The following is a 23,710-nucleotide window of genomic DNA, read 5'->3' as shown; positions in this document are numbered from 1 at the left end:
CTTGTGTTACTAGATGATTGTGATTAGTTGTGAGTAGAGTTCAGCCTTCATAAAACATTGTACTGTAAAAAACCATACACTCACTAAATAAATAGGAAAAATTATTCTTCTATTTCCCCTTTACTCACCTTCAAATAACTAAACAGATTAAAAATATTTTAGATATCTTTTCTAGAAGATGGAGATTTTGAAATGTAAAGGAGAAAATGCTAAACACATATAAATACTAGAGAAAAAAATGATGCTTGTTTACAAACCAGATTTGACCCATACAGGTTTATATTGCTTTTGTTTATGTTTATGTTGATTTGGGGCCAAAATGAGGTTTGGGGGGTTGTTGTTTTCTTTTAAGGTAATAGAGAGTAGAAGAATATAGTCATTACTGGGCTTGGAGTTTCACTTTCCTTGATCTTGACTAAAAGTTATCTTCTAAATAAAAAACTTCTATGGCATGTTCCAAATCAGGATACCTAAAGGGAAACTTTCTAATTATAGTTTAATTTATCCTCAAATTGCAACTAGTATTATAGCTATTTTGTCTTAAAGCATTTCCTTGCACAATCTATAAATCAGAGAGAATGAAAGTCTAAAGTACTTAGGAAGAAGAAAAGGAAGAAAGGAAGAATGAAAGAACGAAAGAAAGAAAGGAGAAAGAATAGAGAAAGGGAAGGAGGAAGGGAGGGAGGGAGGGAGGAAGGGAGGGAGGGAGAGAAGAAGGAAGGAAGGAAGGAAGGAAGGAAGGGAGGAAGGGAAGGAGGGAGGGAGGGAGGGAGGGAAAAAGAAGCAGAAAGAAAAGGGGATAAGAAACTTTATTTAAACTACACTGCTTACAGAAAGTGTTCTGAAAATTGTTGGTGGAGAAATTAGTATTATAACTTTGCCTTCTTGGGGGAGGGGAGGGGCAGAGAGAGAAAGAGAGAGAGAGAGAGAGAGAGAGAGAGAGAGAGAGAGAGAGAGAGAGAGAGAGAGATCTCATTGTCCTTTATACTGTCTTCGCCCACTTTATAAAAATAAAGCTATTGCGAACTCCGCTGGCCAGGCTGTTCCTAACAGGATTATTAGCAGTGATTTGTCAGCCTCTGCGGTCTCAGTGGGCTCCCTTTCTGCGTGATTTCTAACGAGCCTCGTCAATTATCAGTGCCGATGTCGCTCGCTGTTTGATCAGAAGAAGCATATGGTGCTGCTTGTGGGGCTTCGAGTAATCGCTGGAGGAGAATAATAGCGGGTCGGCGTTCCTGGGCGGCGACGAGTGAGACGGTCGCACGGCCAGGGGCGTTGTCTGTGTCCTGCAGACCCGGGCAGGCACAACCAGGAGGGGATCAGGGGATCACGCTGGCTTTTGTTCTTTTGTTTTTATTTTTAAGGAAGCAAGCTTTCTTGTTTAACGAAGTGCAAACTCCACAAATCGCAGATAGCGTGATATATAGGTGGAACAAAAAGTAAACTCTTAACCAACTTGCAGTTTCTAAAGAGAGTGCTAATAAGACTCCACTGGAGTCCCTTTGGTGGTCAGGAATGTCCCTTGTGCCTGCTAGAGCGACTGTGCTTTCTACAGCCCCCATCACCTTCCCCCTTAGGCCCCGGCCCCTCCCACATCTCTCTTCTGTGGGTGAGCAAGAGTTTATGGGGAGGGGGGATGGACGATGTGTGAACTCTGGGCAGATCATTTATTTCTCCAGCTACCGTTGAGCTCATAACTCACCCGTGGCCTCCACCCGGTGAGTTAGACAGGGTCATCCAAACAGCTGGCTCCCTGGGATGAGGTTTTAATTTTAAAAGTGAATAACTTTGAAAAAATACAGTCCTTTAAAATATTAAAGAACAATGAAAACAAACAATCAAACGCAACAACTTTCAATGGAAGTAATCATAAACTGCAGAACCAGTCACAACCTGCAGAGGGTGCCAAATTTGGGTTCAAATTTGAAGGTGTAGAGTGGACAAGATTGGGGGTCATGGCTGTGGGGAAACTGAACACTTTATATAGAAGGAATATTTTCTAGTGATGAGAAAAAGGAAAATTATTTGAAGATGACATTTATTTTTACATTTACCTTAAGGCAATCCTAACACATAATATATCATCAATGAAGTTTTGTTTTAAGGATGAGATAAGGAGTTCTAGTTCACCTTGGTTACCACTGTATAACACATAACATAGATTTTTAAAAATAGTTATAAATCTGGTGACATTTAGTTCTAGGCATATAATGACAACAAGACTCCAATGTTTTTGCTTCTAGTTCATTTCATCTGTGGTCACCTGTGATGACCAAAGACTTACATCAACAAACAAAAATCCTTCCATACTTACATTGAAAAAAATTCTTAAACTGTAACTTTCTACCTTACCCCTTTGGTTGCTGTATTGCAACCTTTGCTCAGAATCTAGCAGATTTGAAGGTGGGGAAATAAATCTTAGTTTATATTTATCTGACTTTATATAAAATTGAACTTTTGAGGGAGAGGGAGAACAGAAGATGAGACATGGGTTTCTGGAATAATTAAGAATAGATCATTAAATGAGATACTTCATAGTTTAAAAAGAATCAGAAAAGGTTTCTAAAAATCATTAAAACTGCAACTATCCCAATTGGCTATGTATTCTTTTCTAAAAATAGCCTTGTGGAGGAAATATGTAGTCATCCAGAAATGTGTAAGCCCTTGGTGTTATGAAATTCAGAAAACAGAATAAAAATAGAGCGCATGGCTTTATTTGTGTGCAAAACAGGTCAAACTGAACTAAGAAGAAGGTTATGATTGATATCCAGATATAATGCAATTTTGGTTAATGGTGTAAATGACTACAAAATAAGATTTTAAGATATCAGACCTATTTTTATATCTATAGCCATTCATAACCTTGGTAACATCACACACTACTATTTAATTATCAAAATATCTTGGAAAAATTAAAATAATCAAATTTATAATCGGTAATGGTGTAGGAAAGGGTTTCCACAAAATCTGGAAGAACAAGGATAATTAAACAAATCTTTTTTAATTAGACAGTCCCTTTCTATAAAACTTATTTCAGAATTGAAATTCTTAGTCACTTTTTTTTTCTGAGGCCAAGAACTGAAGGCAAAAAGAGGCTCCATTTCCCACGTGGATGGGTGATTTAAAGCTGTTTTTCTTGCTGTTCAGGGAAATGATTGAGCATTAGGTTTCCATGTTTATTTTCTTACAGAAGTTTTTCTCATTTAAAATCCTTTAAGCACAGTTTACTCTCCATGCTGGTTTTCTCTGCTTAATTCCAGTTTTGATGTTGACTTAAAATGTAAAGTGCAGGACTAAACTCTGTGCAGAGTATATGCAAGGCAGATTTATGTGCTAGAAATTGTGAGCCAGACCAACGGGAAAAATACTTTTTTTTCTTTAAATGGAAGGATTCTTAATAAAAATAAAACAATGAAAGCAGGATAACATAAGCTGTGGTGGTGTGATGCTTTTAACCAGGGAACAACCATCCGCTTAAAGCTAAAAATCAGGTTTCGTTTCCAGAGGACAGACCTAACTGCTAGGAGAGTTATTTTTCAACGCTGGGCAACTCCCTCGGCAGCTTTGACATATTTACAGGCACAAATGTAGACCCAGGGTGCGAATTGGTGGGTTCCTGCCGAGAGTCCATGAGTTTCTCCCTCTGGCTGCCCAGGTGTATCTTTCTCCAGAAATTGAGGTTTGGGTTCAGCGAACACTTGATGGTTTCTGACGCTCTCCTATCCACCTCCAGTCTCGGATCCGTGGAATTGTACTCTGTTAGTTAGTGATAGGCCTACCAATCAGTGAAAAAGAGGGACTGGGAAAGGTGGAGCACATCTCTGCTGGAATCGTCGCACCTTTGGTGGCTGGGGCCAGACCTGGGACAGCGACCTCTTGGAAGCCTCTGTGTCGCCCCGGGCGTTACGACCAAGTCCGCCGCGGTGCGTCCCATCCGTACCGGTGCGCAACAGTCCGTGACCCGGCAGAAGACAAGCCAGATCGCTCGGTTGGCCAAAGCCAAGGGAGGCGAGCCAGATCGCTGGAGAATCCGCTATCCACGCGACCAGGGCTCCAGCGTCTCCGTCTGCCTGCCCCAGACTGAGGGCCGGCGGCGCCGGGCCCACACCCGCTGCCCTTCACGCCACCCTGCCACTGCCCCCCAAGGACGTGCCGATCTGAGCAGTCAGCAGAGATCCCGCCGCAACGAGCGCGCGGTTCCCAGGAGAGCAAACGCGCGCAGGCCGTCCGGGTTCGGGTTCCAAGTAGACCTAAGCAGGATCCGCCTGCGTCTTGGCCATCCCCGTCCACCCTCTGGAGTCCCCGGGTCACACCTCTAGACGGTCCCAGCCTCCACGCACGCAGGGCTCCCTTGGCAAGGCCGCGTGCATGGTCCCACGGTTGCGCTGGGACCTCAGCGAGCCCCACCTGCCCCGTTTCTGCCTTTGGCACGGACGGCCAGCTCGATCCCACAGACTCGGGCCCGGCGGAGCCAGTGCGGAGCGGAGACGGAGACACCAACTAAGAAAGATCGCGAGAGCGATAGAGTCCTGGTTGTGACCTTGAGCTATCCCGGATTTGCAGTAATTTGGTGCATTTCCCGGGCGCAGCCCTGGGGTCTCCAAGGCAGATAGGAAAGGGCTGGGCACGCATGCTCTGGAGTCTGGGCGTCTGGGAGCGGCAAAACCTGAACCTCGAGAGATCCCCACGCCCTTGCAAGGTTAGCCAAACCCGCAGGATGCCCTCAGAAGGTCCGAACAAGGGTGGGCTCTGATGCCTAGGGTGGGGAAGCCCCATGCACTTGGGCTCATGAAAAAGCCTCCTGTCCATTCACTGTTGCGGACAAGGCGTTTCGGCTGCGAAACCCTCTTCTCCAGAGAGCCCAGAGGCTTCCAAAGGTCTGGGACGAAAACTGCTGGTTGCCCGGGGGAGAGTAGGCGTGGGCAGCACTCACTCAGCCAGCACGCAATATCCCCGAGGAAAACTCGGGTGGCCCAGACAGGTCCCGCCAAGACCCCAATTTAGAAACATTCGAAGGAGAGTTGCTTGTTTGGGGATTCGAGAGAGTCTCACTCCTCCCCTTTCTCCCACGGCTTAAAAGGCACATCTATATCTTGGGTTCCAGTGAATGGCTACAAGGAGGACCCCGTTTTTTGTTGAGATACCGAAAAAATATTAACAGCCAAAGGGAAAGTATTAACAGAAAGGGAGGTGGGGAGAAAAAAGAGCAGTAGAACAAATTCGTTTCTTCCTCCTTTTCCTGTCTGAATGAAGGAGGCGACAATGCTGGGTGGGTAATCTATATTTTGTCAAGGATATGAAATTCATTCCGAAGGAAAAGCTCGATCAATTTATTTTTGCTGCTTGCAATAACACAGCTGGATGATGCTTTGAGCTCATGCTAGACGGGTGCTCATCATTCATTCGCCAAGAACGGGCCTAAATTGTGCCTGTGGGATTAGGTCAATTTTAGTGGATCTACTTCGCCTCATTTGGTTACTAATTGGTTTCTTGTTTTATAAATCGAAATCTCATTTTCAGGAAATTACAAAACCCATGCAGTCAGTCCATTGAGGTAATCCTTGGGTCAGGGGGTATTTAAATGGAAATGGCTCCACCGTGCACTGAGGGTAAAGCAACAGTGAAACTTCGCCCGGGGTTTTCACATGAAATGTGAGCTAGCCCTTTAGATCCATAATAGATACATCCCTTCTAATACTACTTATGTAAATATGATAAACCAGACTTGAAGGGAAAGGGGGGCGGGGAGAAGCAAAATTTATCTGCGAAGGTTAATGTGGCATATCTTGGAAATCTTCCAAAATAGATTATGTTTTCCTTTGTCTTCGTCCACTTTAGCTGGGGAAAATCCTTTTGTCTAAAACCCGATTTAGTTATCGCCTCCCTCACAGAGCTCCTTTTCTCCTCTGCAAAACCCAGTTCCCTCGGCCTCACCGAATTACAAGAGAATCTTTAGATCTTGTTCCCACTGTAATCCGACCGCAAAGGGAGCTGGTTTCCTCCTCATTTTAAACAGACAATCAAAGGATTTGAGAATTTTCTGCGGTAGGTCAAGTGCAGAAACGAAATCTCAGCTTACCCCCCTCGCCAACTGAAACTGGGTGCGGGAGCGGGTCACCGCAGACAGGAGGTGAGGGGGTCCAGGGAGAGGGCTGTCTCGGGTCCAGTCCGGGATTTTCGCAAGGCAGAGCTCTCTCGGCTAGGGGGTTCAGGAGGTGTAGACCGTCTGAAGGACGAGCTCGGCCCGAGTATTAGGTCGGGGAAGCCAAGCAAGTAGACCCGGGCAGCCAGACCCTTATGAAACATTAACCCAGACAGAATCGTGTGACGGGGCTGACGACCGGGAATTTAAAGAGCGGGCAATGCTCCGTGAAAGCAAAAGGTTCCTTAAAAGGGGGCGGGGAGGGACGGGGAGGGCGCCGAGGCCTCTGTGAACGTGCGCGGGGACGGGCTGTTGATTAACCTGCCGGGAAAGCTTATTTTTTTCCCCTCGTAGGCGCATACTAATGAGGCCGCAACCCTCCGCAACAAACAGCCCAGGCTGGCGCGGGGAGTTCGGGACCGGTCCTTAACCCCGATTGTCAGATGATTCGGGTCGGAAGGTCGCTCCCCGGCGTCTTCCAAGCCGCTCGTGGAAAGAACTTCTAAATTTTGCAAAGAAGATATAGGTGGCCCCACGCAAAGGCTTCGTACCGTTTGCGGGAGCTGCGGCGGACGGAGCCGAGACACCGAGGGCGGCCACCAAGCCTTGGGTGCAGGCGGAGTTGCGTCCGCGCCTGTCGCCTTGGCGAAATTTAGGGGTTTCTAGGCCTCCGCAACGCCCCCGGCGTGGATCCCGCCGACCCCTCCCCTCTGCTCGGCTCTCGGAGAGATTATTCCTTTCTGGGGGTAGGGGCGGGCGTCCCCCTAAGCCAGTCCTTCCCGCCCCTGCTGTTGGGTGGGTGTGTACGAGCCGCTGGCTGGGGTCAGGCGCGCGGGAGGAGAAGCGGGATGAGATGAGAGGACGGAGGTGAACGGACGGCGTTGGCGAGGCCCACCTGCGGGTTGCTGGAGGACGGCGGGGATCCGGGCAGTGCAGACCCAGGGAGGACAAACGGGGAGGGCTCAGGAGGCCAGAGGGCTGCACCGCACGAGAGGAAGGGAGCGGAGTCCCGCGCGGGCGGGGAGCAGCGGTGTTTGCAGAGCGGCGGGGAAATCGTTAGATTTATTTAGATGTGCAAACACCCAGAAAGACCCGATTCGAACTTAAAGGGCGCTCACGGTTACCAGGGTTTTGATCGCTTGCTTAAGACGCAGCTCCCGGCTAACACATTTTAAGAGTTCAACTCCATGCTTTAGTCTAAAAGACCCCCGCCCCCCCCCCCCCAGTCCAGCTTGCTCTGCAAGCTTACCCGTTGTGGACTTCATAGTGATTTGTCCCCCCTCCCCAAAAGGGGGGGGGATGTCATGTTAAACTTTGTTTAATGGTGTAAGCATACAAGAGTTCAACTATCTAGTTAAAGTAATTTCAGGAGTGACACTTATTAAAATATACTGTAGCACTGTAACACTACCCATAAATAATATAATCCTTGATCCGGGCAAGTTTTTCCCCCCCTCCTTTCATTCTCTTTCTACAAGTAGTGGCACTATAACCAATATCATATAAATTTAATATATATCACCCAAGGATTCCTGAGAATTTTGTTGAGGTATCACCAGAGAAGTGATTTGTGGTAAAATCTGGGAGGCTCTTCACCTGGCAGTGTCCAGGAGAGGAAGGAGCTGTCTTTGCTAACACTGGAAAGGAGAGAAAACAAAGCATTCTGGCCAAAACGGAATAGCTAAGATGGCTTTAGCACCCGAACATCACTGGTTTTCAAAAGTCCTATTGGGTTTTTTCCCAATGTTAGGTGAGGTTAGGAGGTATAAGGCGGGGCTCCAAGCAGATAGGCAGTAGAAGGATTGCAAGCGAGTTTTGCAAACGGATTTTCCCCGAAGCAGATTAGAGGCCAAGGCAGAGCAGAGGCCAGTGGGCTGGAGCGCCCACAGCCAATCAGAAACCTCAGGTCTGGCTGGCCCTGACCCAGCGTCACATCGCTCCCAGGGGCCGACGACTTTTGCCGGGTGGGCGTCCTTGGCCTCTAGATAAGGGTCGCAATGAAAACTTGGGAGAGAGGCATAGTCTTCCACCCCCACTCTCTCAGCACACAAAACGACCCCCACAAAAAGTTATCCCAGGGCTGGAATGATGAGATGTCCCTTCATGTCACAAATCGTTCCCTACACTCTCCAGGCAGGGAGGACCGTCCCTCAAGATCCCTGAGAAGCCTGATTCAGTCGACCCCTAGGGGAGAGAGAGAGTCTGACCTTGGGTCCAGACGCAGGGAGGGAGGGACTGAAATTTCCGAGCCACAGTGCTGCAGGGTGTGGGAGCAGGGTCCAATGCCACCTGGGCAGGTGTTCGAATAAGCGTGCATGACATAACTGTGAGAGTAGAGTGCAGGTCGGAGTTCTGTCACCAAAGTCTGTCTCGGTGTCTCCACAGGACTTGGCGAGGCATGGGGCCACTCGAGTCGGACCAGTCCCCTGGACAACGTTGGCCGCGAGCTGGGCTCCCATCTGCTCCAGGTACCAGCAGGCGGCGCCATGGCCCCCAGGGTCCTTTATCGGCTACTAGGATCAACAGGATCCGGCCTCCACAGGGTCTTCTAGCCATCCCTTCTACTCTTAAACACCACACTGGGTGGGGTGGCATCTCGCCAGGCAGAGGGTGGCAAAGGTGATCAGTGCACATTGGGTTTGGGAGAGAGAGAACAAAGCCCCAACCCATAAGACCCAGCCCAAAGGGGGGGGGCATTCTTAGATACTATCCGATGAAGGAATCTCAGCGTCCAGGGCCAGGCTGTCTGCAGGGCCCCCGGTTGCAAGACCGTCTGAGTTGGATTTCCGCAATAAATGATTGGAGACTGCTAGAAACGTCAGTAAAGTCCCTACATCTCTCCAGCTGCGTTTGCATCTCTTTTCTTCTTCTCTCCGTGGGTCCCACCTTTCCCCTTTCTCTCTTGGTGCAGCTCTCACCCCAGGTCAGTCCAGGCCAAGTACAGACCCTAGGCTACGAGCACACACCTCCCCAGGTAATGAGTTTCACCAATGTCGAGGCGCCCATTACTGCCTTGTTTGCAGTGTACACCATTTTAAATTGCCCGTTGCCCGCTTAAGTCTCCTAGCAAATATTTAAAATAGTAATACTCCCGGTGGCATTTTTAGAGTTGACACTTGTCTCCTACCTCACGCCCCCTTATTATTATTATTCAAGTCCACTTCGACCTCCTCCCTCGGGAGCCTCCAACCTAAGCTGCATCAGAGGAGGCTCCTGAGCCGGTTCTTTCTGTGGTCCAAGCTTGCGCAGCACCTCCATATAGGAGTGCCACGGCCATTCCTGTTTCACAGCTAGGCCCTCCAGACCTCGACCTCACAGCATCAGACCCAGAACTCCAGATCCATTCCACAAACTGAAAAGATGCTTCAGAGCGGTGAAGAGAATGGCATGGATGATGCAAGCATCCCCCAGCAGCCTGGCCTCCACACCAGATTTCACTAACAACCCTCTGCTCCTCCTTTTTCTCAGGGACATGCTCCATCAAGTGTTTTTCAACAACTGTTCTAGCTACTCAGCCATATTTCCACATTCCCAGCTAATTTCCCTCACCAGTGTAATCAGGAGAACCAAACCTTCATCTCTTAGTCCCGTCTGGTCTCTTTCCTACTTATCCCTGTCACCTCACAGGATTTAATGACACTCTCAAATTTCCTGCCCCCCTTTCCTGACAACTCACACCCTGGCATCTCTCTCAGTCACAGTGTCCTGCCTGGGTTCTACTCTGTTTTCGTGTTCAGCATAGGAAGTCTATCTCTTATCCACCTTTCCTCATTCATTCCACCAGTACAGGAGGGCCAGATGTGAGCCAGACCCAAACCCGTGCCCTCACTGAAATTACACTCTAAGGAGGGCAGCCTTGCAAGCCCTCCAGGTACACTGCATAGCAGAACAGGTCCTGTAGGTGCTGTGCAGAAAAATAGCAATGGGGAAGGAGGAGGGCTGTATTTGAGAGGTGCTGTTTCAAGGGGAACAGTTATAGAGGATCTTACTGAGAAAATGGCATTTGGGGAAAGACTTGATGGAGCTGACATTGCTAAGTTAACATTCTTTCTTGGTTTCTAAAGCAACTCCCTGGATTCTTCTCCCTCTTTCCTTGTTCTTCTGGTTTCCCCACCAAATGTCAGCTGTAAACACTGACATTTCCTTTATGTTTTCAGCTGTTTCTCCTCTAACAGCCGCAAGATCTTATGGGTAATCTCAGTAACATTCACCCCGACTCCTTTCCCCACACACACCGGACTCTACCTGATGTTTCCAGTGCAAATATCCCCCTTCGGTCACAGATCTTTATTTCCTACTGGTAACTGGACACTGGCAAATGGAAATCTATAAGCACCTGCCTGAACTTCACCCACCCCTTCTGCCCCCCCCCACTCCCCCAACCTGACAAAAATTGAATTCGTATCTCCCTCCTTCAGTCTTCCATCCACATCAAAGCTCACCATGCTTCTCCACATTTCAATCTGGGAAAGATGGTGTCACCCTCTAACCAATGCCTTACTGAAACCTCAAATCCCTTTGTGATCACCCAAGTTGAGTCTTGATCATCTCATCTCCACTCTTTCACTCTGTAGGTAACTATCACACTCTCTCAGGAAAAGTACAAAAATCCATGCCCTCCCCCCTCTCTTGGGATTCTGGTGCTTATGACAGCAGCTCCAGATTTCTTGAACTGGCTCCAGATTTCTCAGACTGGCTCTCAAATTTTTTAAATACCTTATACCAGTGAGTGTACTTCCTAAGCACCCACCGCCCCAAATCCTCACAGAAATATACCAGATTCTCCTCCTCCAAGTCCTGCATCTGCCGTCTCTCCTCTGGCTAGGATCCCCATCCTCCGTTCTCTAAATCAAGCTTTCTCTTCAATTTTATGGCCAAACAACTCCTCTCAGGCTTTGCTTATTCTTCCACAGGCCTCTGGCCATTCAGCATGTGACCCCATGCTCTGTTCAGCTGTGGGTCATTATATCTGTCTTCACACCAGTTGTCCTTGTTGGACTTACAACTCCTTGAGAGCAGGATCTGACTCATCTTGTCTCCCCTGCCAGAACTGAAGCCTCATTCACCGAGATAAAGGGGCAGTGAAAGTTTTTGACTTTCCTTCATGGAGAGCCTGTCAGTTTGCTGCGTCAATGTAAACACACTCACATATACACTATAGCACTACTCTATGGACTTGCTGTCTGGAAACCTCTCATCCTCTAAATCCCCCTCTCTGGGACTCTTTGCAGAGCCTCTAGGCAGCTTCCTTCTGTGCACAAACTTTTCAGACTATCAGCTCTTCCATTTCTCCCAGTTTCTACTATTTCTCAAACTCTGCTTACACTTTTCATAAGCAGTTGCCACTAGGGAGTCCTCCAAGACTGACACAGGAAACTTCTGCTTCTTTCAATAACCATAAGCCCAAGAGCTTAACCCAACCAAATTCAATAACCCAACCAAGGTCATGATTTCTACCCCTCTCCCACTGTTTCTTTTTTTTTCTTTTTTTTTCCTTTTTGGGTCACACCTGGCGATGCACAGGGGTTTCTCCTGGCTTTCACTCAGGAATTACTTCTGGCGGTGCTCAGAGGACCATATGAGATACTGGGACTTGAACCCTAGTTGACTTTGTGCAAGGAAAACACCCTGCCTGCTGTGCTATCACTCCAGCCCCTCCCAGTGTGTCTGTATGTGCTTGCTTTGCCCAATTCAGTGACTCTGAAATCTGGATGGCAGTGGCCTCATGTTCCTTGAGATCTCTCCCAGTGTGCTACATGTCTTAGTTGCTTATAAATCTGGGATGAACCAAGAAAGGACTCAAGGAATTGGTTTTTCATGTCCCAGTTCTACCCGGCCCCTCTCTCTATTTAGTCTTTGCATTTCTGTATGAACATTTCAAACTTCTGTCTCTGGCCCCTAACCTTCTCCAATTTCTTCTAGTAACCCATTCAACTCTGCTTCTGTATTTCCAGACCCTGGATGGCTTCATCTTTGTGGTGGCTCCAGATGGGAAGATCATGTACATCTCAGAGACAGCCTCAGTCCACTTGGGTCTTTCTCAGGTAGGTGAGTGGTCCACACCTCTAGCCTTCAGTGTTTACACAAAGAACTGGAGGCAGGAATAGATGGGAGTGAACAATGGGTGGGTGGGGGGCGTGGAACTTTCTTAAAGATTTTCTAAGTGACTTTCTGGGACTCGAAGCACCTTGCTGGCAGGAGGTCTCTACTTCTCTTCTTACCTTTTAGTTTCTACCTCAGAACCTCACAGAGGCTACCTTCATGATTTCCTGCCTTAAGCCAAACATCTTGGCAGATAGTTACGTTCTTGTCTCAAGGTTTTCACCACAACATTGCCAGGAAGCAGCAGCAGTGGTTGCCTCTGTTGCTCCTTCTCCTTCTCCTCCTTCTCTGCCTCCTTCTAACTACAGTTATTTACTGTCATAAATACAGAAGTTGAGACCTTGATAAGCCACCACAAATAACAGGAAGTAGGTTATAGGGTGGGATCTAGTGAGATTCCTGTCCTCACAGTCCTGTAGATCCCCTGGTCCAGTCTTCCCGCCTCTCCAGCCAATATCCCACCACTTTGGAGACTGCGATGCCCTCCCCTTTACAGGTAGAACTGACCGGGAACAGCATTTATGAATACATCCACCCGGCCGACCACGATGAGATGACGGCGGTGCTCACGGCCCATCAGCCCTACCACTCTCACTTCGTGCAGGGTAAGACAAGCTTGGACCTGTGACTCTCCTGCTCCTGCAGTCACCTGTGCCTTTCTCCCAGTTAGCTCTGGAGGCCTCATACCACCTGCCTCAAGGCCTCCCTCTGCTGCTCTTTTCCACAGAGTATGAGATCGAACGCTCCTTTTTCCTGAGGATGAAGTGTGTCTTAGCCAAGAGGAACGCCGGTCTCACCTGTGGGGGCTACAAGGTGAGTAGCTGAGAGGCAAGATCCATGCTCCTGGCAGCTGTAGCCTCCTAGACAGGAGAAGAAGAAAGGGTAAGACACCAGGACAGTGCTTTTGGTGTGAAAGGTCCCTACTGCCTGGACCAACCTGGAGGGCATCCCTCAAACATGTCAATGCAGTGGCAAAGATGAGCACCTGGAACCAGGTCTCAGTTGTACTGAGTCTGGTTAAGTCTGGTTACTGTCAGGCTTACACTAGTCATCTCCCCCGCCCCTCCCCAAAGAATATAAAAGGGCTATAGGGATGTGTAAGGCTCTGGAATAGCTGGTGAAGTCAGTGGATTGGTGAGGATCGTTCAGACCTCAGCTTTTGCACTTCTTACAGTTTCCAGGTGAGTTCAGTAGGCAGGACAGTCATTCCTTTGATGCCTTCCAATACCTTCAGACAGCTGAGGGAGAGGGAGTGCGGGCCACTTGACATTTGTCACTAAGAGGGTCTCCATTCTTTCACTCCCCTTCTCACCTTCATGGGGTGGTTCCCGACCTCAGTTGTTTCTCACTCAGTTACTCTCCCCTCAGGTCATTCACTGTAGCGGTTACCTGAAGATCCGCCAGTATAGCCTGGACATGTCTCCCTTTGATGGCTGCTACCAGAACGTGGGCCTGGTGGCCGTGGGCCACTCGCTGCCACCCAGCGCGGTCACAGAGATCAAGCTGCACAGCAACATGTTCATGTTCCGTGCCAGCCTGGACATGAAGCTCATCTTTCTGGACTCCAGGTGGGAGCTAAGGCTGAAAAGGGTCATCCCTAGAGGGAGGGCGCCTGCTCGCCTATGAAAAACTGCTTGTCCTCCAGGTGGGCGGGATTTGCAGATAAGGTGACTTGAATGGGGGCAGTGGTGGTGGTGGGGGGGAGGGAGAACTGCACAGTGAGGGTGGGCACCCTAATTGGAGATGGTTGTGTGGGGTAGGGAGCACCTCATCAGTCCCCTTACCCCCCTGCTCTTCCCGCTGGCGTTTTGCTCTTGGCAGAGTGGCAGAGCTGACGGGGTACGAGCCTCAAGACCTGATAGAGAAAACCCTGTACCACCACGTGCACGGCTGCGACACCTTCCACCTGCGCTGCGCCCATCACCTGCGTAAGCGGCCATCCGGGGCCTGGGAGAGGGCGCGGGGCTGGCCGCAGAGTGAGTCGAGGACGGGTTCGAGCAGCGGCTCCGAGTCTGAACCCAGTTGTTTCTCCAATCCCAAGGCTCTCTCGGGCCAGGAAGAGTTTAGGGAGAAACCGTCTCCTCTCCCCCCCAAGGCGCGTCGGCCGCCTATTGATACGCTTAGCCGAACGGCCCTAAGCAAGAGAAAAACCGTAGCTCCGAGCCAGTTCTGCTCAGATGCGTTAACTTGCTACGGGTTTTTTGCTACAGTTTTGCTTCGAGATTAAACACTGTCTCTTAGACGCGGAATCGAGGGCGTCGGAGTTACATTTGCACAGGTTCCGCTGTCCACCGTTAACAAATGGAGAGGGAGGAGAGGGTACCCCAACGTTTTAAGTGTTCCTTCCCGCCTTTGCTAATGGCGAGGGAGCCCAGTGATCGGTGCAAATCAACCGGTCGGCGGTCCCGGACGGCGGTCTCTCCCTGCGGCCCCCCACCCCCACCTCACAGCTCGTTTAAGGGCCCGTGGGTAACCTGCCCTCCGCTGCGCGGACTCGCGTATCACTCGCCGCTCTCCGTGTCTCCCGCAGTGCTGGTGAAGGGGCAGGTGACCACCAAGTACTACAGGTTCCTGGCTAAGCACGGCGGCTGGGTGTGGGTGCAGAGCTACGCGACCATCGTGCACAACAGCCGCTCCTCCAGGCCGCACTGTATCGTCAGCGTCAACTACGTCCTCACGTGAGTTCGGGCTCGGCCCTGGCGCTCCTCGAAGGCTCCTCTTCCGCGCGCGCCGGCGCGCGCGCACAGGCTGGGACCCTGGATTGGCGAGTGTGGGTCCTCTGGCCTGTGACCCTCTCTCCCTCCTCCGGCCGCTGGGCAGGGAGACTGCAGCTCCAGCACTTTCATCTTTTAGAAAGAGGCTTGATTTAGGACCCCTCCTCCTTACTCCCCACAGTCCAGATTTGCTTTCGACTCTCTCTGTCTGTCTCTATCTCTATCTCTGTTTCTGCCTCTCTCTCTCTCTCTCTCTCTCAACCTTTTAAAGCGAACTCTGCATTAAATAAAACTTAATGCGGCAGAAAGAAAAAAAGAGAGAGAGAGAGAGGAAAGGGTCCGACGTACGGAGCCGTTTATGGTTAACAAACAGGACATCTGTTTCACTTTTTCAAATCTGGGTTTGAAGTTCTTAATTTTAACCAGAGTCTCCGCTGCAAGTCTCAAGAGTTCTGAGCGAGTCTTGCCCCGAACCACAAAGGGGGTTTAAGTGACCAGGAGGGGCTGACGCGAGCCTCTAGGAAGCCCAAGGACCCGCGGTAATGCGCCAAATCTGGCCGCGGGGTTGCTGCAACGCCGGGCGGGAAGCCGGGCTGGTCCATGCCACCTGCGACCGCGGCAGCTTTAGGAACCTCGTTTCTCCTAAAAACATTAATCACTTCTGGTTGCCCAGTTGTGGCCCAGCAGGCTGGTCACGTGACCTGGAGCCGGGGGGTTGGGGGGGGGTGAGGTGGGGGGCGGGGTGGCGAAGAGCATGCACGGTCTTGCGTGCAGTTTGTGAAAGTCGGATCGCGTTGGATTGAAGTCCCTGCGTGCAGAACTCTTTGTGTGCAGTTGACGTGTTTTTGTTGTTTTGTTGCATGTGTGTGCGTTTGAGACGGGAATTCTTGTGGCTTTAGAGGATCCCAGGAACTAGTCATAAAGCATGGACACACCAGACGCCTCGTGGAAACGTGTTTTTTGGCATTAGGGAATTGGTTAAGGGATGCTTTTTGGAACAGACGATAAGAGACGAGTACCAGATTCATTCCACGTTCGTCTAAATTGCCAAATTAAAAATGTAGTAGTTGGAAATACTGTGCGCGGCAATAAGACTATTTGCTTTGTGCCCGTTTTAATGAGAAGATTTAATTCAATAGACTTGGGAAATGAATTTAGCTAAGATGAAGATTCATCATTCAAGAATAATAGCTAGGTATTAAGAAGAATTGTCTTATTGCTTTCATTTTGGTAAATGGTGTTAAAATAAATACCATTAGGTTTCGTAATAGCAAGGTGGCTGTGGATTTTAATACGGAGCAGAAAGAGTACCAATATTTTGAGTATCATGAAACAAAATCATCTATTCTATGGATGCATTGTTTTGTTATTAATATAAACACGAGAAAATGACAGAACATAATTCATAAAACAGGTTCATCTGTGAATCAGAAGTATTAAAGAGTGAAATATTATGTCTGCTTACCATGGAAAGGAAACAGACATTCTTTAAGAAGGTGCTTTGTATGTCTGAGGCATCGCAAGCATTATACATACACTCTGTTCTCTGGTGGGTGCCTGTGGTTTAGTAATCACTTTTTATCAAACAGCAGGGTACATAGTCACATAGACCCATATAAATGATGAGACTGCAAGTTAGACCTCCCAATGGGTAAACTTAATTTATGTTTGGGATCATTTTAAAATATTCTGTTTTGTTTTCTCTGTATAAGTGTATGTACTTTCTTTGATGACACTGTCATTCTTCACTCTACCATCTCTTCAGAGCTGTAGGATTAGGCTCCCAACTTTATATGAGATTAAAAAGATGTGGTGATGATGAATAACTCATAGAAAGAAAATACAGCCTGGTGCATGTTTTATTTCTGGATGTTTTATACCTCTGAATAAAATTGAAATATACGGAAACACATAAGAGGAAAAGCTGAAATTGATTACTCAGCTCCAATTCTTTATGTAAAAATTTGTAGGACAATTTTTATTCTCACAAATGTGGAACTGTTTTAAGTGAAATGTCATCAAGTGGCTCTGTGCATGTCAACAGGATCTTCATAATGAACAGGTTGCAGTTTGTTTGATGTGTATATCACACATCTGGCTAGAAGTTACTAATTTACATTGTCTTAGCAAATTAAATAGATGGCTATTGATTCTCTATGGTAGCAGTGCACTACCACATACATTTGTTTTCAGGGCTAGTTCTCTGCGAAGCCTCAGCATGATAAGTGAATTATTTCCAAAAATATTACCTCCCACAAAGAACTTAAAACCATAAGCTTCCCCCCACTCCAATAATTTAATAAACCATGTATTTTCCAAATTTAGACATCTTAATAACACATATTTTGGGGGGATTTTCATACTATAAAGCTATAATTTTAACTGAGCATTGGTCTAAAGAAGGTGTGAACTTTGGTGGAAGCTGTATGCATATGAAACTCATTTTTCTAATTTCCTGAGGATAGACCTGTTGATGAAGTTATTCTGAACTGGAATATGCCCAGAAATATGAGTAATTGTTACCTATAAGAAAGTGATGATAAATAGGAATAGTCAACTAACATTGTTTTAACAGGCAGTTTCAAGAGTGATGTTGCATATCACCTAGGGGCAGGTGACATACCCTGGAGATATTACTGGCTTTTGTATGAAAGTCATCAAAAAGTTTGTTTTGTTAAAAATCTGGGAAATGAGAAGATGTTGATTAGATTTTTGAAGTTCTTACATTTTCTCTGGGTCCTTGAGAAGTTTCTATAGGTCTTTGTTTGAACTCCAAAAAAGAAAGAACCCAACTGAGACCAACCTAAATCAATACACTGTTGAATTATTCTCTTTAAGATATATATTAGAAATCCATATTTATTGTAAAGTTAGATGTATTTTATAACATGTTAGTCTATTCTGTTACATTCCTTTTTATCTTACTGGTCTGAAGGTGTGACTCAGCGGTAAAGAGCATACGTTAACATGTGTGAAGACAAGAGTTTGAACTTGATACCGCATAAATATTTTTTAATACAAATTTTTAGTACCTATGAGGTTTAAAGTAAATGTTGAGTATGATAGATCCTGTCTCCTGGTTATTCTCAAGGTATAGGTGAATGCTGATATTATTTAGTGAAAATGAATATTTGGGGAAATTTAGAAAAGTATAGGTGGTAAAAGGAAAGCATACTGAGTGAAACCAAACTAATTTTCTTGAACTCATGTTTACTGGAGTTTGTTCAGTTATTAATAATTATTCAATTCAGATAAAGCATTAGTACTTAATATGAATAAATTTGAAAGTGTGGAGCACCCAATAAACAGAAATTTCTAAAACAATTAAAATTCTTAAAATTTTTATTTCAAAAATATTTTATGGATAAACAATTGGAGAATGGCATATGAATGTATATTAGGATTATTAAGGTACATTTAAAATAATTAAAAAATAAAATGTTGAAAGGATGGTACAATAAATATCCAAACACAATTTCATCTATGATATAAATCGTATTTGCTCTTTCTTTCTTCCTTCTCTATATGTCTATCTGTATTTTCCTCCACTGAATTATTTCAAACTAAGACATAGACATCATAATTTCATCCTTAAATAACTCACTCCTACAAAGCCAGCATATCGTTTATGATGGCACAGTTAAAATTGACTATGATGAAGATTGCAAAAATATACACGAGCTCTACTGATGCTGTTAAAAGCAACCTGCCCTTGAAATTCAACAAGAATTCATTGATGTATGATTTTAGTTAGATTGACTGGCAATATTTTATGAAGAGATTTCTGTAGGAGACAGTCATAAATGTTAGTGTGAATCTTTTTATTTTCTTTCCTTTTGTTTTATTTGGATTTTGGGCCACTCCTGGAAGTGCTCAGGGGACCATGTGGTGCTGGCGATCAAACTCCGCCCTCCTGCATCCTGAACATGTACTACAACCCCGTGAGTTTTCTCCATGGCCCTGTTTTAAACTAGACTTCTAATGAGAATTGTGAGATAGTATAATCCTGTTATTTTGTCTGCAAAGTCAAAGGAGAGGATTTCAAGAGTAAACTTGGTAATTTTGGAATCAGGCTTAATATCATCAACCATTTTGTTGTTGACAGAGACTTCTCTGTTCATATATTTTAAGTTGAGAATAGAATAGCATTTGGTGGAAAAATCTCACCTTTTTTAGAGCATAGAAGGGAGTGATTTTCTATGTTCAAATATCTATTTTAGTATTATAAAAGCAAAGAGACAATCCATATTAGTGGTCTAATAACACTTTGAATTTGTGGAAAAGTTAGAGCAAAATCAAATGTTAGATGGTTCCCTTAAAATAAATTTTTTTAAAAAAGGCAAAATTAAAACAAAGATTTTGTAGATTGTAATTATAATAGCGCCCATAATTTTATTCTTCTCATAAAACCAATGCAGTTCTAAACACTTAAAGGATTTAAAGGTGTTACCATATTCTTTGAACATGAATTTTATATATCCTTCCCAAATTGTAGCAAACATGAACAATCTTCATATTTATATTCTCTTTCAAATATATTAATAGTGTTAATTTAGGTACTTACATTTTAAAATTTAATTTGTCTAGTGTTATTTTGCTATTGCTACTAGGAAATTAAAAATATGTTTTGAAAAGAACAATTATATCTGTATTTGTATAAATAGAATTTTTTTCATTTTCAGATGATCTTTAAAAAATTGCTGGAGGGTACCTCCAGGAGTGCTTGGAGCTTACTTCTGGTTCTGTGCTCAGGGACCATTCCTGGCAGTGCTGGGTATTGAATCTGGGTTGGCCACTTGCAAGGCAAGTAAGTGCCTTACCCACTGTACTATCTCTCTGACTCCTCAAATGATTTTTTATGTAACTAAATGATTATAGAAAAATTGATTATAAATTTTTATTAGTAGTAATTTATAGAAATCCAACTAATTATTATTGATTAGTAATCAATAATAATTTTTTTTGCTTTTTTGGGGGGGCTCACACCCAGCAATGCTTAGGAGTTACTCCAGCTCTGCACTCAGGAATCACTTCTGGCAGTGCTCGGGGGACCATATGTGATGCCAGGGATCAAATTCGGATCGGCTGTGTGCAGGGCAAATACCCTACCCACTGTACTATCACTCTGGCTCAGTAATCAATAATAATTTTATAAACACCAAAACACTTTGTTAAGATATAGGGCTCTCAGGTTTAATCTGTTTTTTATTTTCCTATAGTGTGGGGGTGGGTTTGGGTTATGCCTGGCGGTGCTTGGGGGATCATAGGAAGTGCTGGTGGTTGAACTGGGTTCCTCCTGATGAAAAGTTTAACCCCAGGCTATTTAAGTCTATTTCAAAGTACTTAACTCTAATATTCATGTAAATAGTCTTATTTTAGACACTTTTTATGTATGGTTGTCTAAATCAAAATAATTTATTTAGTTTTCACTTTATTACTTACAGGTAAACTTTGTCTTTATTCCTCTATGGCTAAATATATAATTTGTTTCAAAATGAAGAAACTGTAGCTCAGTGGTGTCAGGGCTCACCTAGCATGTGGGAAGCTCTGGGTTCATGCCCAGTACTGCAAACAAAACAAAGGCCCTCCCGTTGATCGTAGATTTGCTCAAGCGGGTCCAGTAACGTCTCCATTGGAGACTTTGTTGTTACTGTGTCTGGCATATCGAATACTCTCGGTAGCTTGCCGGGCTCTCCAAGAGGGGTGGAGGAATCGAACTCGGGTTGGCCATGTTGGCCGCTTGTAAGGCGAACGCCCTACCCGCTGTGCTATCTTCAAAATGCTGTCCCATTTTTTTATGCAGTTTCCTCCTTGATAGTGATATATAGTGAACTCAGGAGATAGGGTACACTCTCCACTTTCTGGCTGGGAACTGAGTTCAGGTATGTGGAGAGAGTGGTGAGGCTAGGATTAAAGGGAGTGTTGCCTCTTCCAGTATCCCAGGATTCTTTGAATGGGAGTGGGAGTTGGGTAGTTGTGTGTATGTGCAATATTTGGAAGAGAGGCACTCCAGTAAGACCTGCAGTGTTCATTACTCTCAATTTCAGATTTCTCTGGTCTCCACTGAGTGCACTGATGCACAGTTCTTGGGTGGAGGCCACCTCGTGTGTGCCAAATAACCAGACTGATCATTCATTGCCAGCTTATTCTTAGCCCAGCTCTTAGGAGGGAAGTTCTGATCTTTGAGTCTTGGAAAACCACAAACCATAGCTTATTTAAAGATAGGGATTCATGCATGTTATTGTCAATAGATAGATAAATTCAAGTAAGACTTTACTTGAACTCAGAAAAGTATGCTTTTGTCTTCTGACAATCTGTTCATGTGGTCAACAGTCTGTCATTTGGTATGAGATGTATGTGCAAGATGTATGTGTATGTGCAAGGGGATTATTAATGTCGTTATAATTTAGCAAAAAGTCTTCTACTTCTTCTGCCTTATCTGGTGCTTTCCTCTTTGTTCTCCTTTCTCATTAGCTTGTTCTATCTTTTCAGAAGAGCAGGTGGTAAAATTCAGTTGGATTTAAATATCAGAGTTCTGCTTAAGCTAAAAGGTAAAAAGAATTGATTGGAACTTAGGTGAAACCCAAAAATATCGATGTATATCAAGGCAGGAATTTAATGTCTTAGGGTCATACTGGCAGTGCTTGGTAGACCATGTGGTAGACCATCAGGTATTGAACCAGGGTGGCCTGAATGCAAGGCAAGCACCTTAACAGCTGAACTCCAGATTTCATGGGAGAAATCTGATGCTCTGCTTTGCCTAAAAGATGAAAATCCCCACTATTCTCTTTCTCCTGTCTCAGCCATTACAAGGCATTGGGGATGGGCAGGAGAGAAGACAGTCTAATGGAGATGGTAGGGCAAAGGGATATGGGACCGGAACTTTGTAGTACATTGACGATGTTTGGGTTCTGCCTCTGTTTGGGACGTCTGTTTAGCATCTGTGACTTTTACTCCAGTAACATACTGCAGGAGGATGGTAATGTGATTCTATAAGAAACAACATTCAGGGGAAACACATGGGCATTGGTGTCAGACCAGTTTGGGTCCAGATAATGCAACTACTGCCTGCATCTTTGAGATATTGAGCAGGTCACACTAAAATCTTTTACTCTGTGGTTTTCCATTTGTAAATCAAGATATTTGTAACCACCACTTAAATACTGTGGAGGATTAATATAATAGACTGCAGGGTACCTAGAACAAACTTGTATTCAAAATGTCTTAACTGTTACAGTTAGTTCTTGCCTGTTATATATTGTCAGATGAAGTACCTTGGAAAGGCATAGATAGGTTCCTCTTTCAAATGGATTTCTTTTTAGTATCCGGAATCACAACTTTGTTTCTTTCCTATCAGTTCCCCAGTCACTCAGTGAACACACCTTCAGCATTGTGCTCTAGTTTATGGTAGTTTCTACAAGTTGCTTAGTCTCCCCTGAATTTTACTGAGTGTTGGTTTTGTTCTAGTCAAGATGAAGGATGCTTTATGTAGGTTATCTTCCCAGGAAAATGAAAGTTTTAAGAAACTGAACTTTTATCAAATTTCTGAGGTTAATTTAGTTGGAGCACATGTTTTGTCTTGCTTTTTTGGGGGGAAATTTGGCCTATACTTGATGGTGTCCAGGATTACTCCTGGCTCTGGGAACACATGTTTCTTTCAACTTACTAATGTCCATGATTAGAATCTTTAATATGAATAAAACATGCATCACGAGGATTTTAATGTCATTAATGGAGACTTTATGTTTCCTGATTATTCTCCAGGGCCTGGGTGTCACTGGTACTTCAGAGTATGGCAAATGGGATTAGTCTGTTGTGTGAATACATGAAGCAGAAGTATTGACACCTCTTGAGCAATGTAAAATTTAGTGGGTAAAATAGAAAAATTATTAATAGAAAACATTTAAGACCTCAGATTAGCAATGTCTAATGATACAGTACAATTGTGCTATTTGCTGAGGGCACAGAATACAAAAAAGCTTGAGACTTTAAGTGTAGTTATCAGGGATGAAGTAGGAAGTGTTGAAAACAGAAGTAGGATTTTTTGTGATGGGCCAATAACTCATATACACTTGCTACATTTTTCTTTTTACTTGAGTACTACTTGTAGCACATATTTCACTTTATATTAGATTCAGCAATGCATTCCTAGTATTCTCCATTAAACAGAATTTTCTTTTCTTATTTTATCCTGGACTATTTTTGTTGGAACCAACCAAGTAACAATTTCCTCAGGACATTGTTAAATTTTCAAGAAATGCACCCAACTTTAGGAATATATATATAGCATCTAAGCATTGAGCATTATTTAAAAAGTTTTAAAGGATACTAGAATTCTTAACTGAGTGCATGATATTTTTGAAATTAAAACACATTAAAACTGCATGTAGAAAGTTAGTTAAAATTTTATTCATAGAAATCAAATGTGAGGTATATCTCAGGAGGACAAACATTAGCAGAGTGGGAGAGGGGGAGGTGAAAGGACTTGTAGGCTAGTTCCATATTTGCAGTACCAGAAGCCTCCTCAGTGTTGCATTTGAAGTTATGCTCTTATTGTAGTAGAAACTGATGCATTTTAACACCTGGGCTACTTAAACATTCCAAATCTATGTAAATAAAAGAATACAAGCATTTGAAAGCTATGTTATAAAATGAGATATAATTAAATTGTATTATGCAGCATTGCATGTAAGTTGTCTATTAAAATTGAAGCATTGGGCCAGAGAGATAGTATAGCAGATAGGACACTTGC

The 23,710-nt window shown here is 44.9% G+C and overlaps 1 protein-coding gene across 1 annotated transcript in view; it reads left to right on the top strand.

The window, feature by feature from the left end:
• SIM1 (SIM bHLH transcription factor 1) overlaps positions 1-23,710 on the top strand; it is a 75,219-nt gene that overhangs the window by 986 nt on the left and 50,523 nt on the right. Inside the window, exons 2-8 of the mRNA XM_056125327.1 lie at positions 8,528-8,610; positions 12,097-12,186; positions 12,741-12,849; positions 12,972-13,057; positions 13,613-13,812; positions 14,066-14,172; positions 14,775-14,922. Coding sequence (XP_055981302.1) covers positions 8,528-8,610; positions 12,097-12,186; positions 12,741-12,849; positions 12,972-13,057; positions 13,613-13,812; positions 14,066-14,172; positions 14,775-14,922 — 823 coding nt within the window. The remainder of the gene's footprint in view (positions 1-8,527; positions 8,611-12,096; positions 12,187-12,740; positions 12,850-12,971; positions 13,058-13,612; positions 13,813-14,065; positions 14,173-14,774; positions 14,923-23,710) is intronic.

The sequence above is a fragment of the Sorex fumeus genome, unplaced genomic scaffold (assembly GCF_029834395.1).
Source record: "Sorex fumeus unplaced genomic scaffold, SorFum_2.1 ptg000054l, whole genome shotgun sequence".
Classification (NCBI taxonomy): domain Eukaryota; kingdom Metazoa; phylum Chordata; class Mammalia; order Eulipotyphla; family Soricidae; genus Sorex; species Sorex fumeus.
This window is presented reverse-complemented; position numbering and strand designations above follow the sequence as displayed.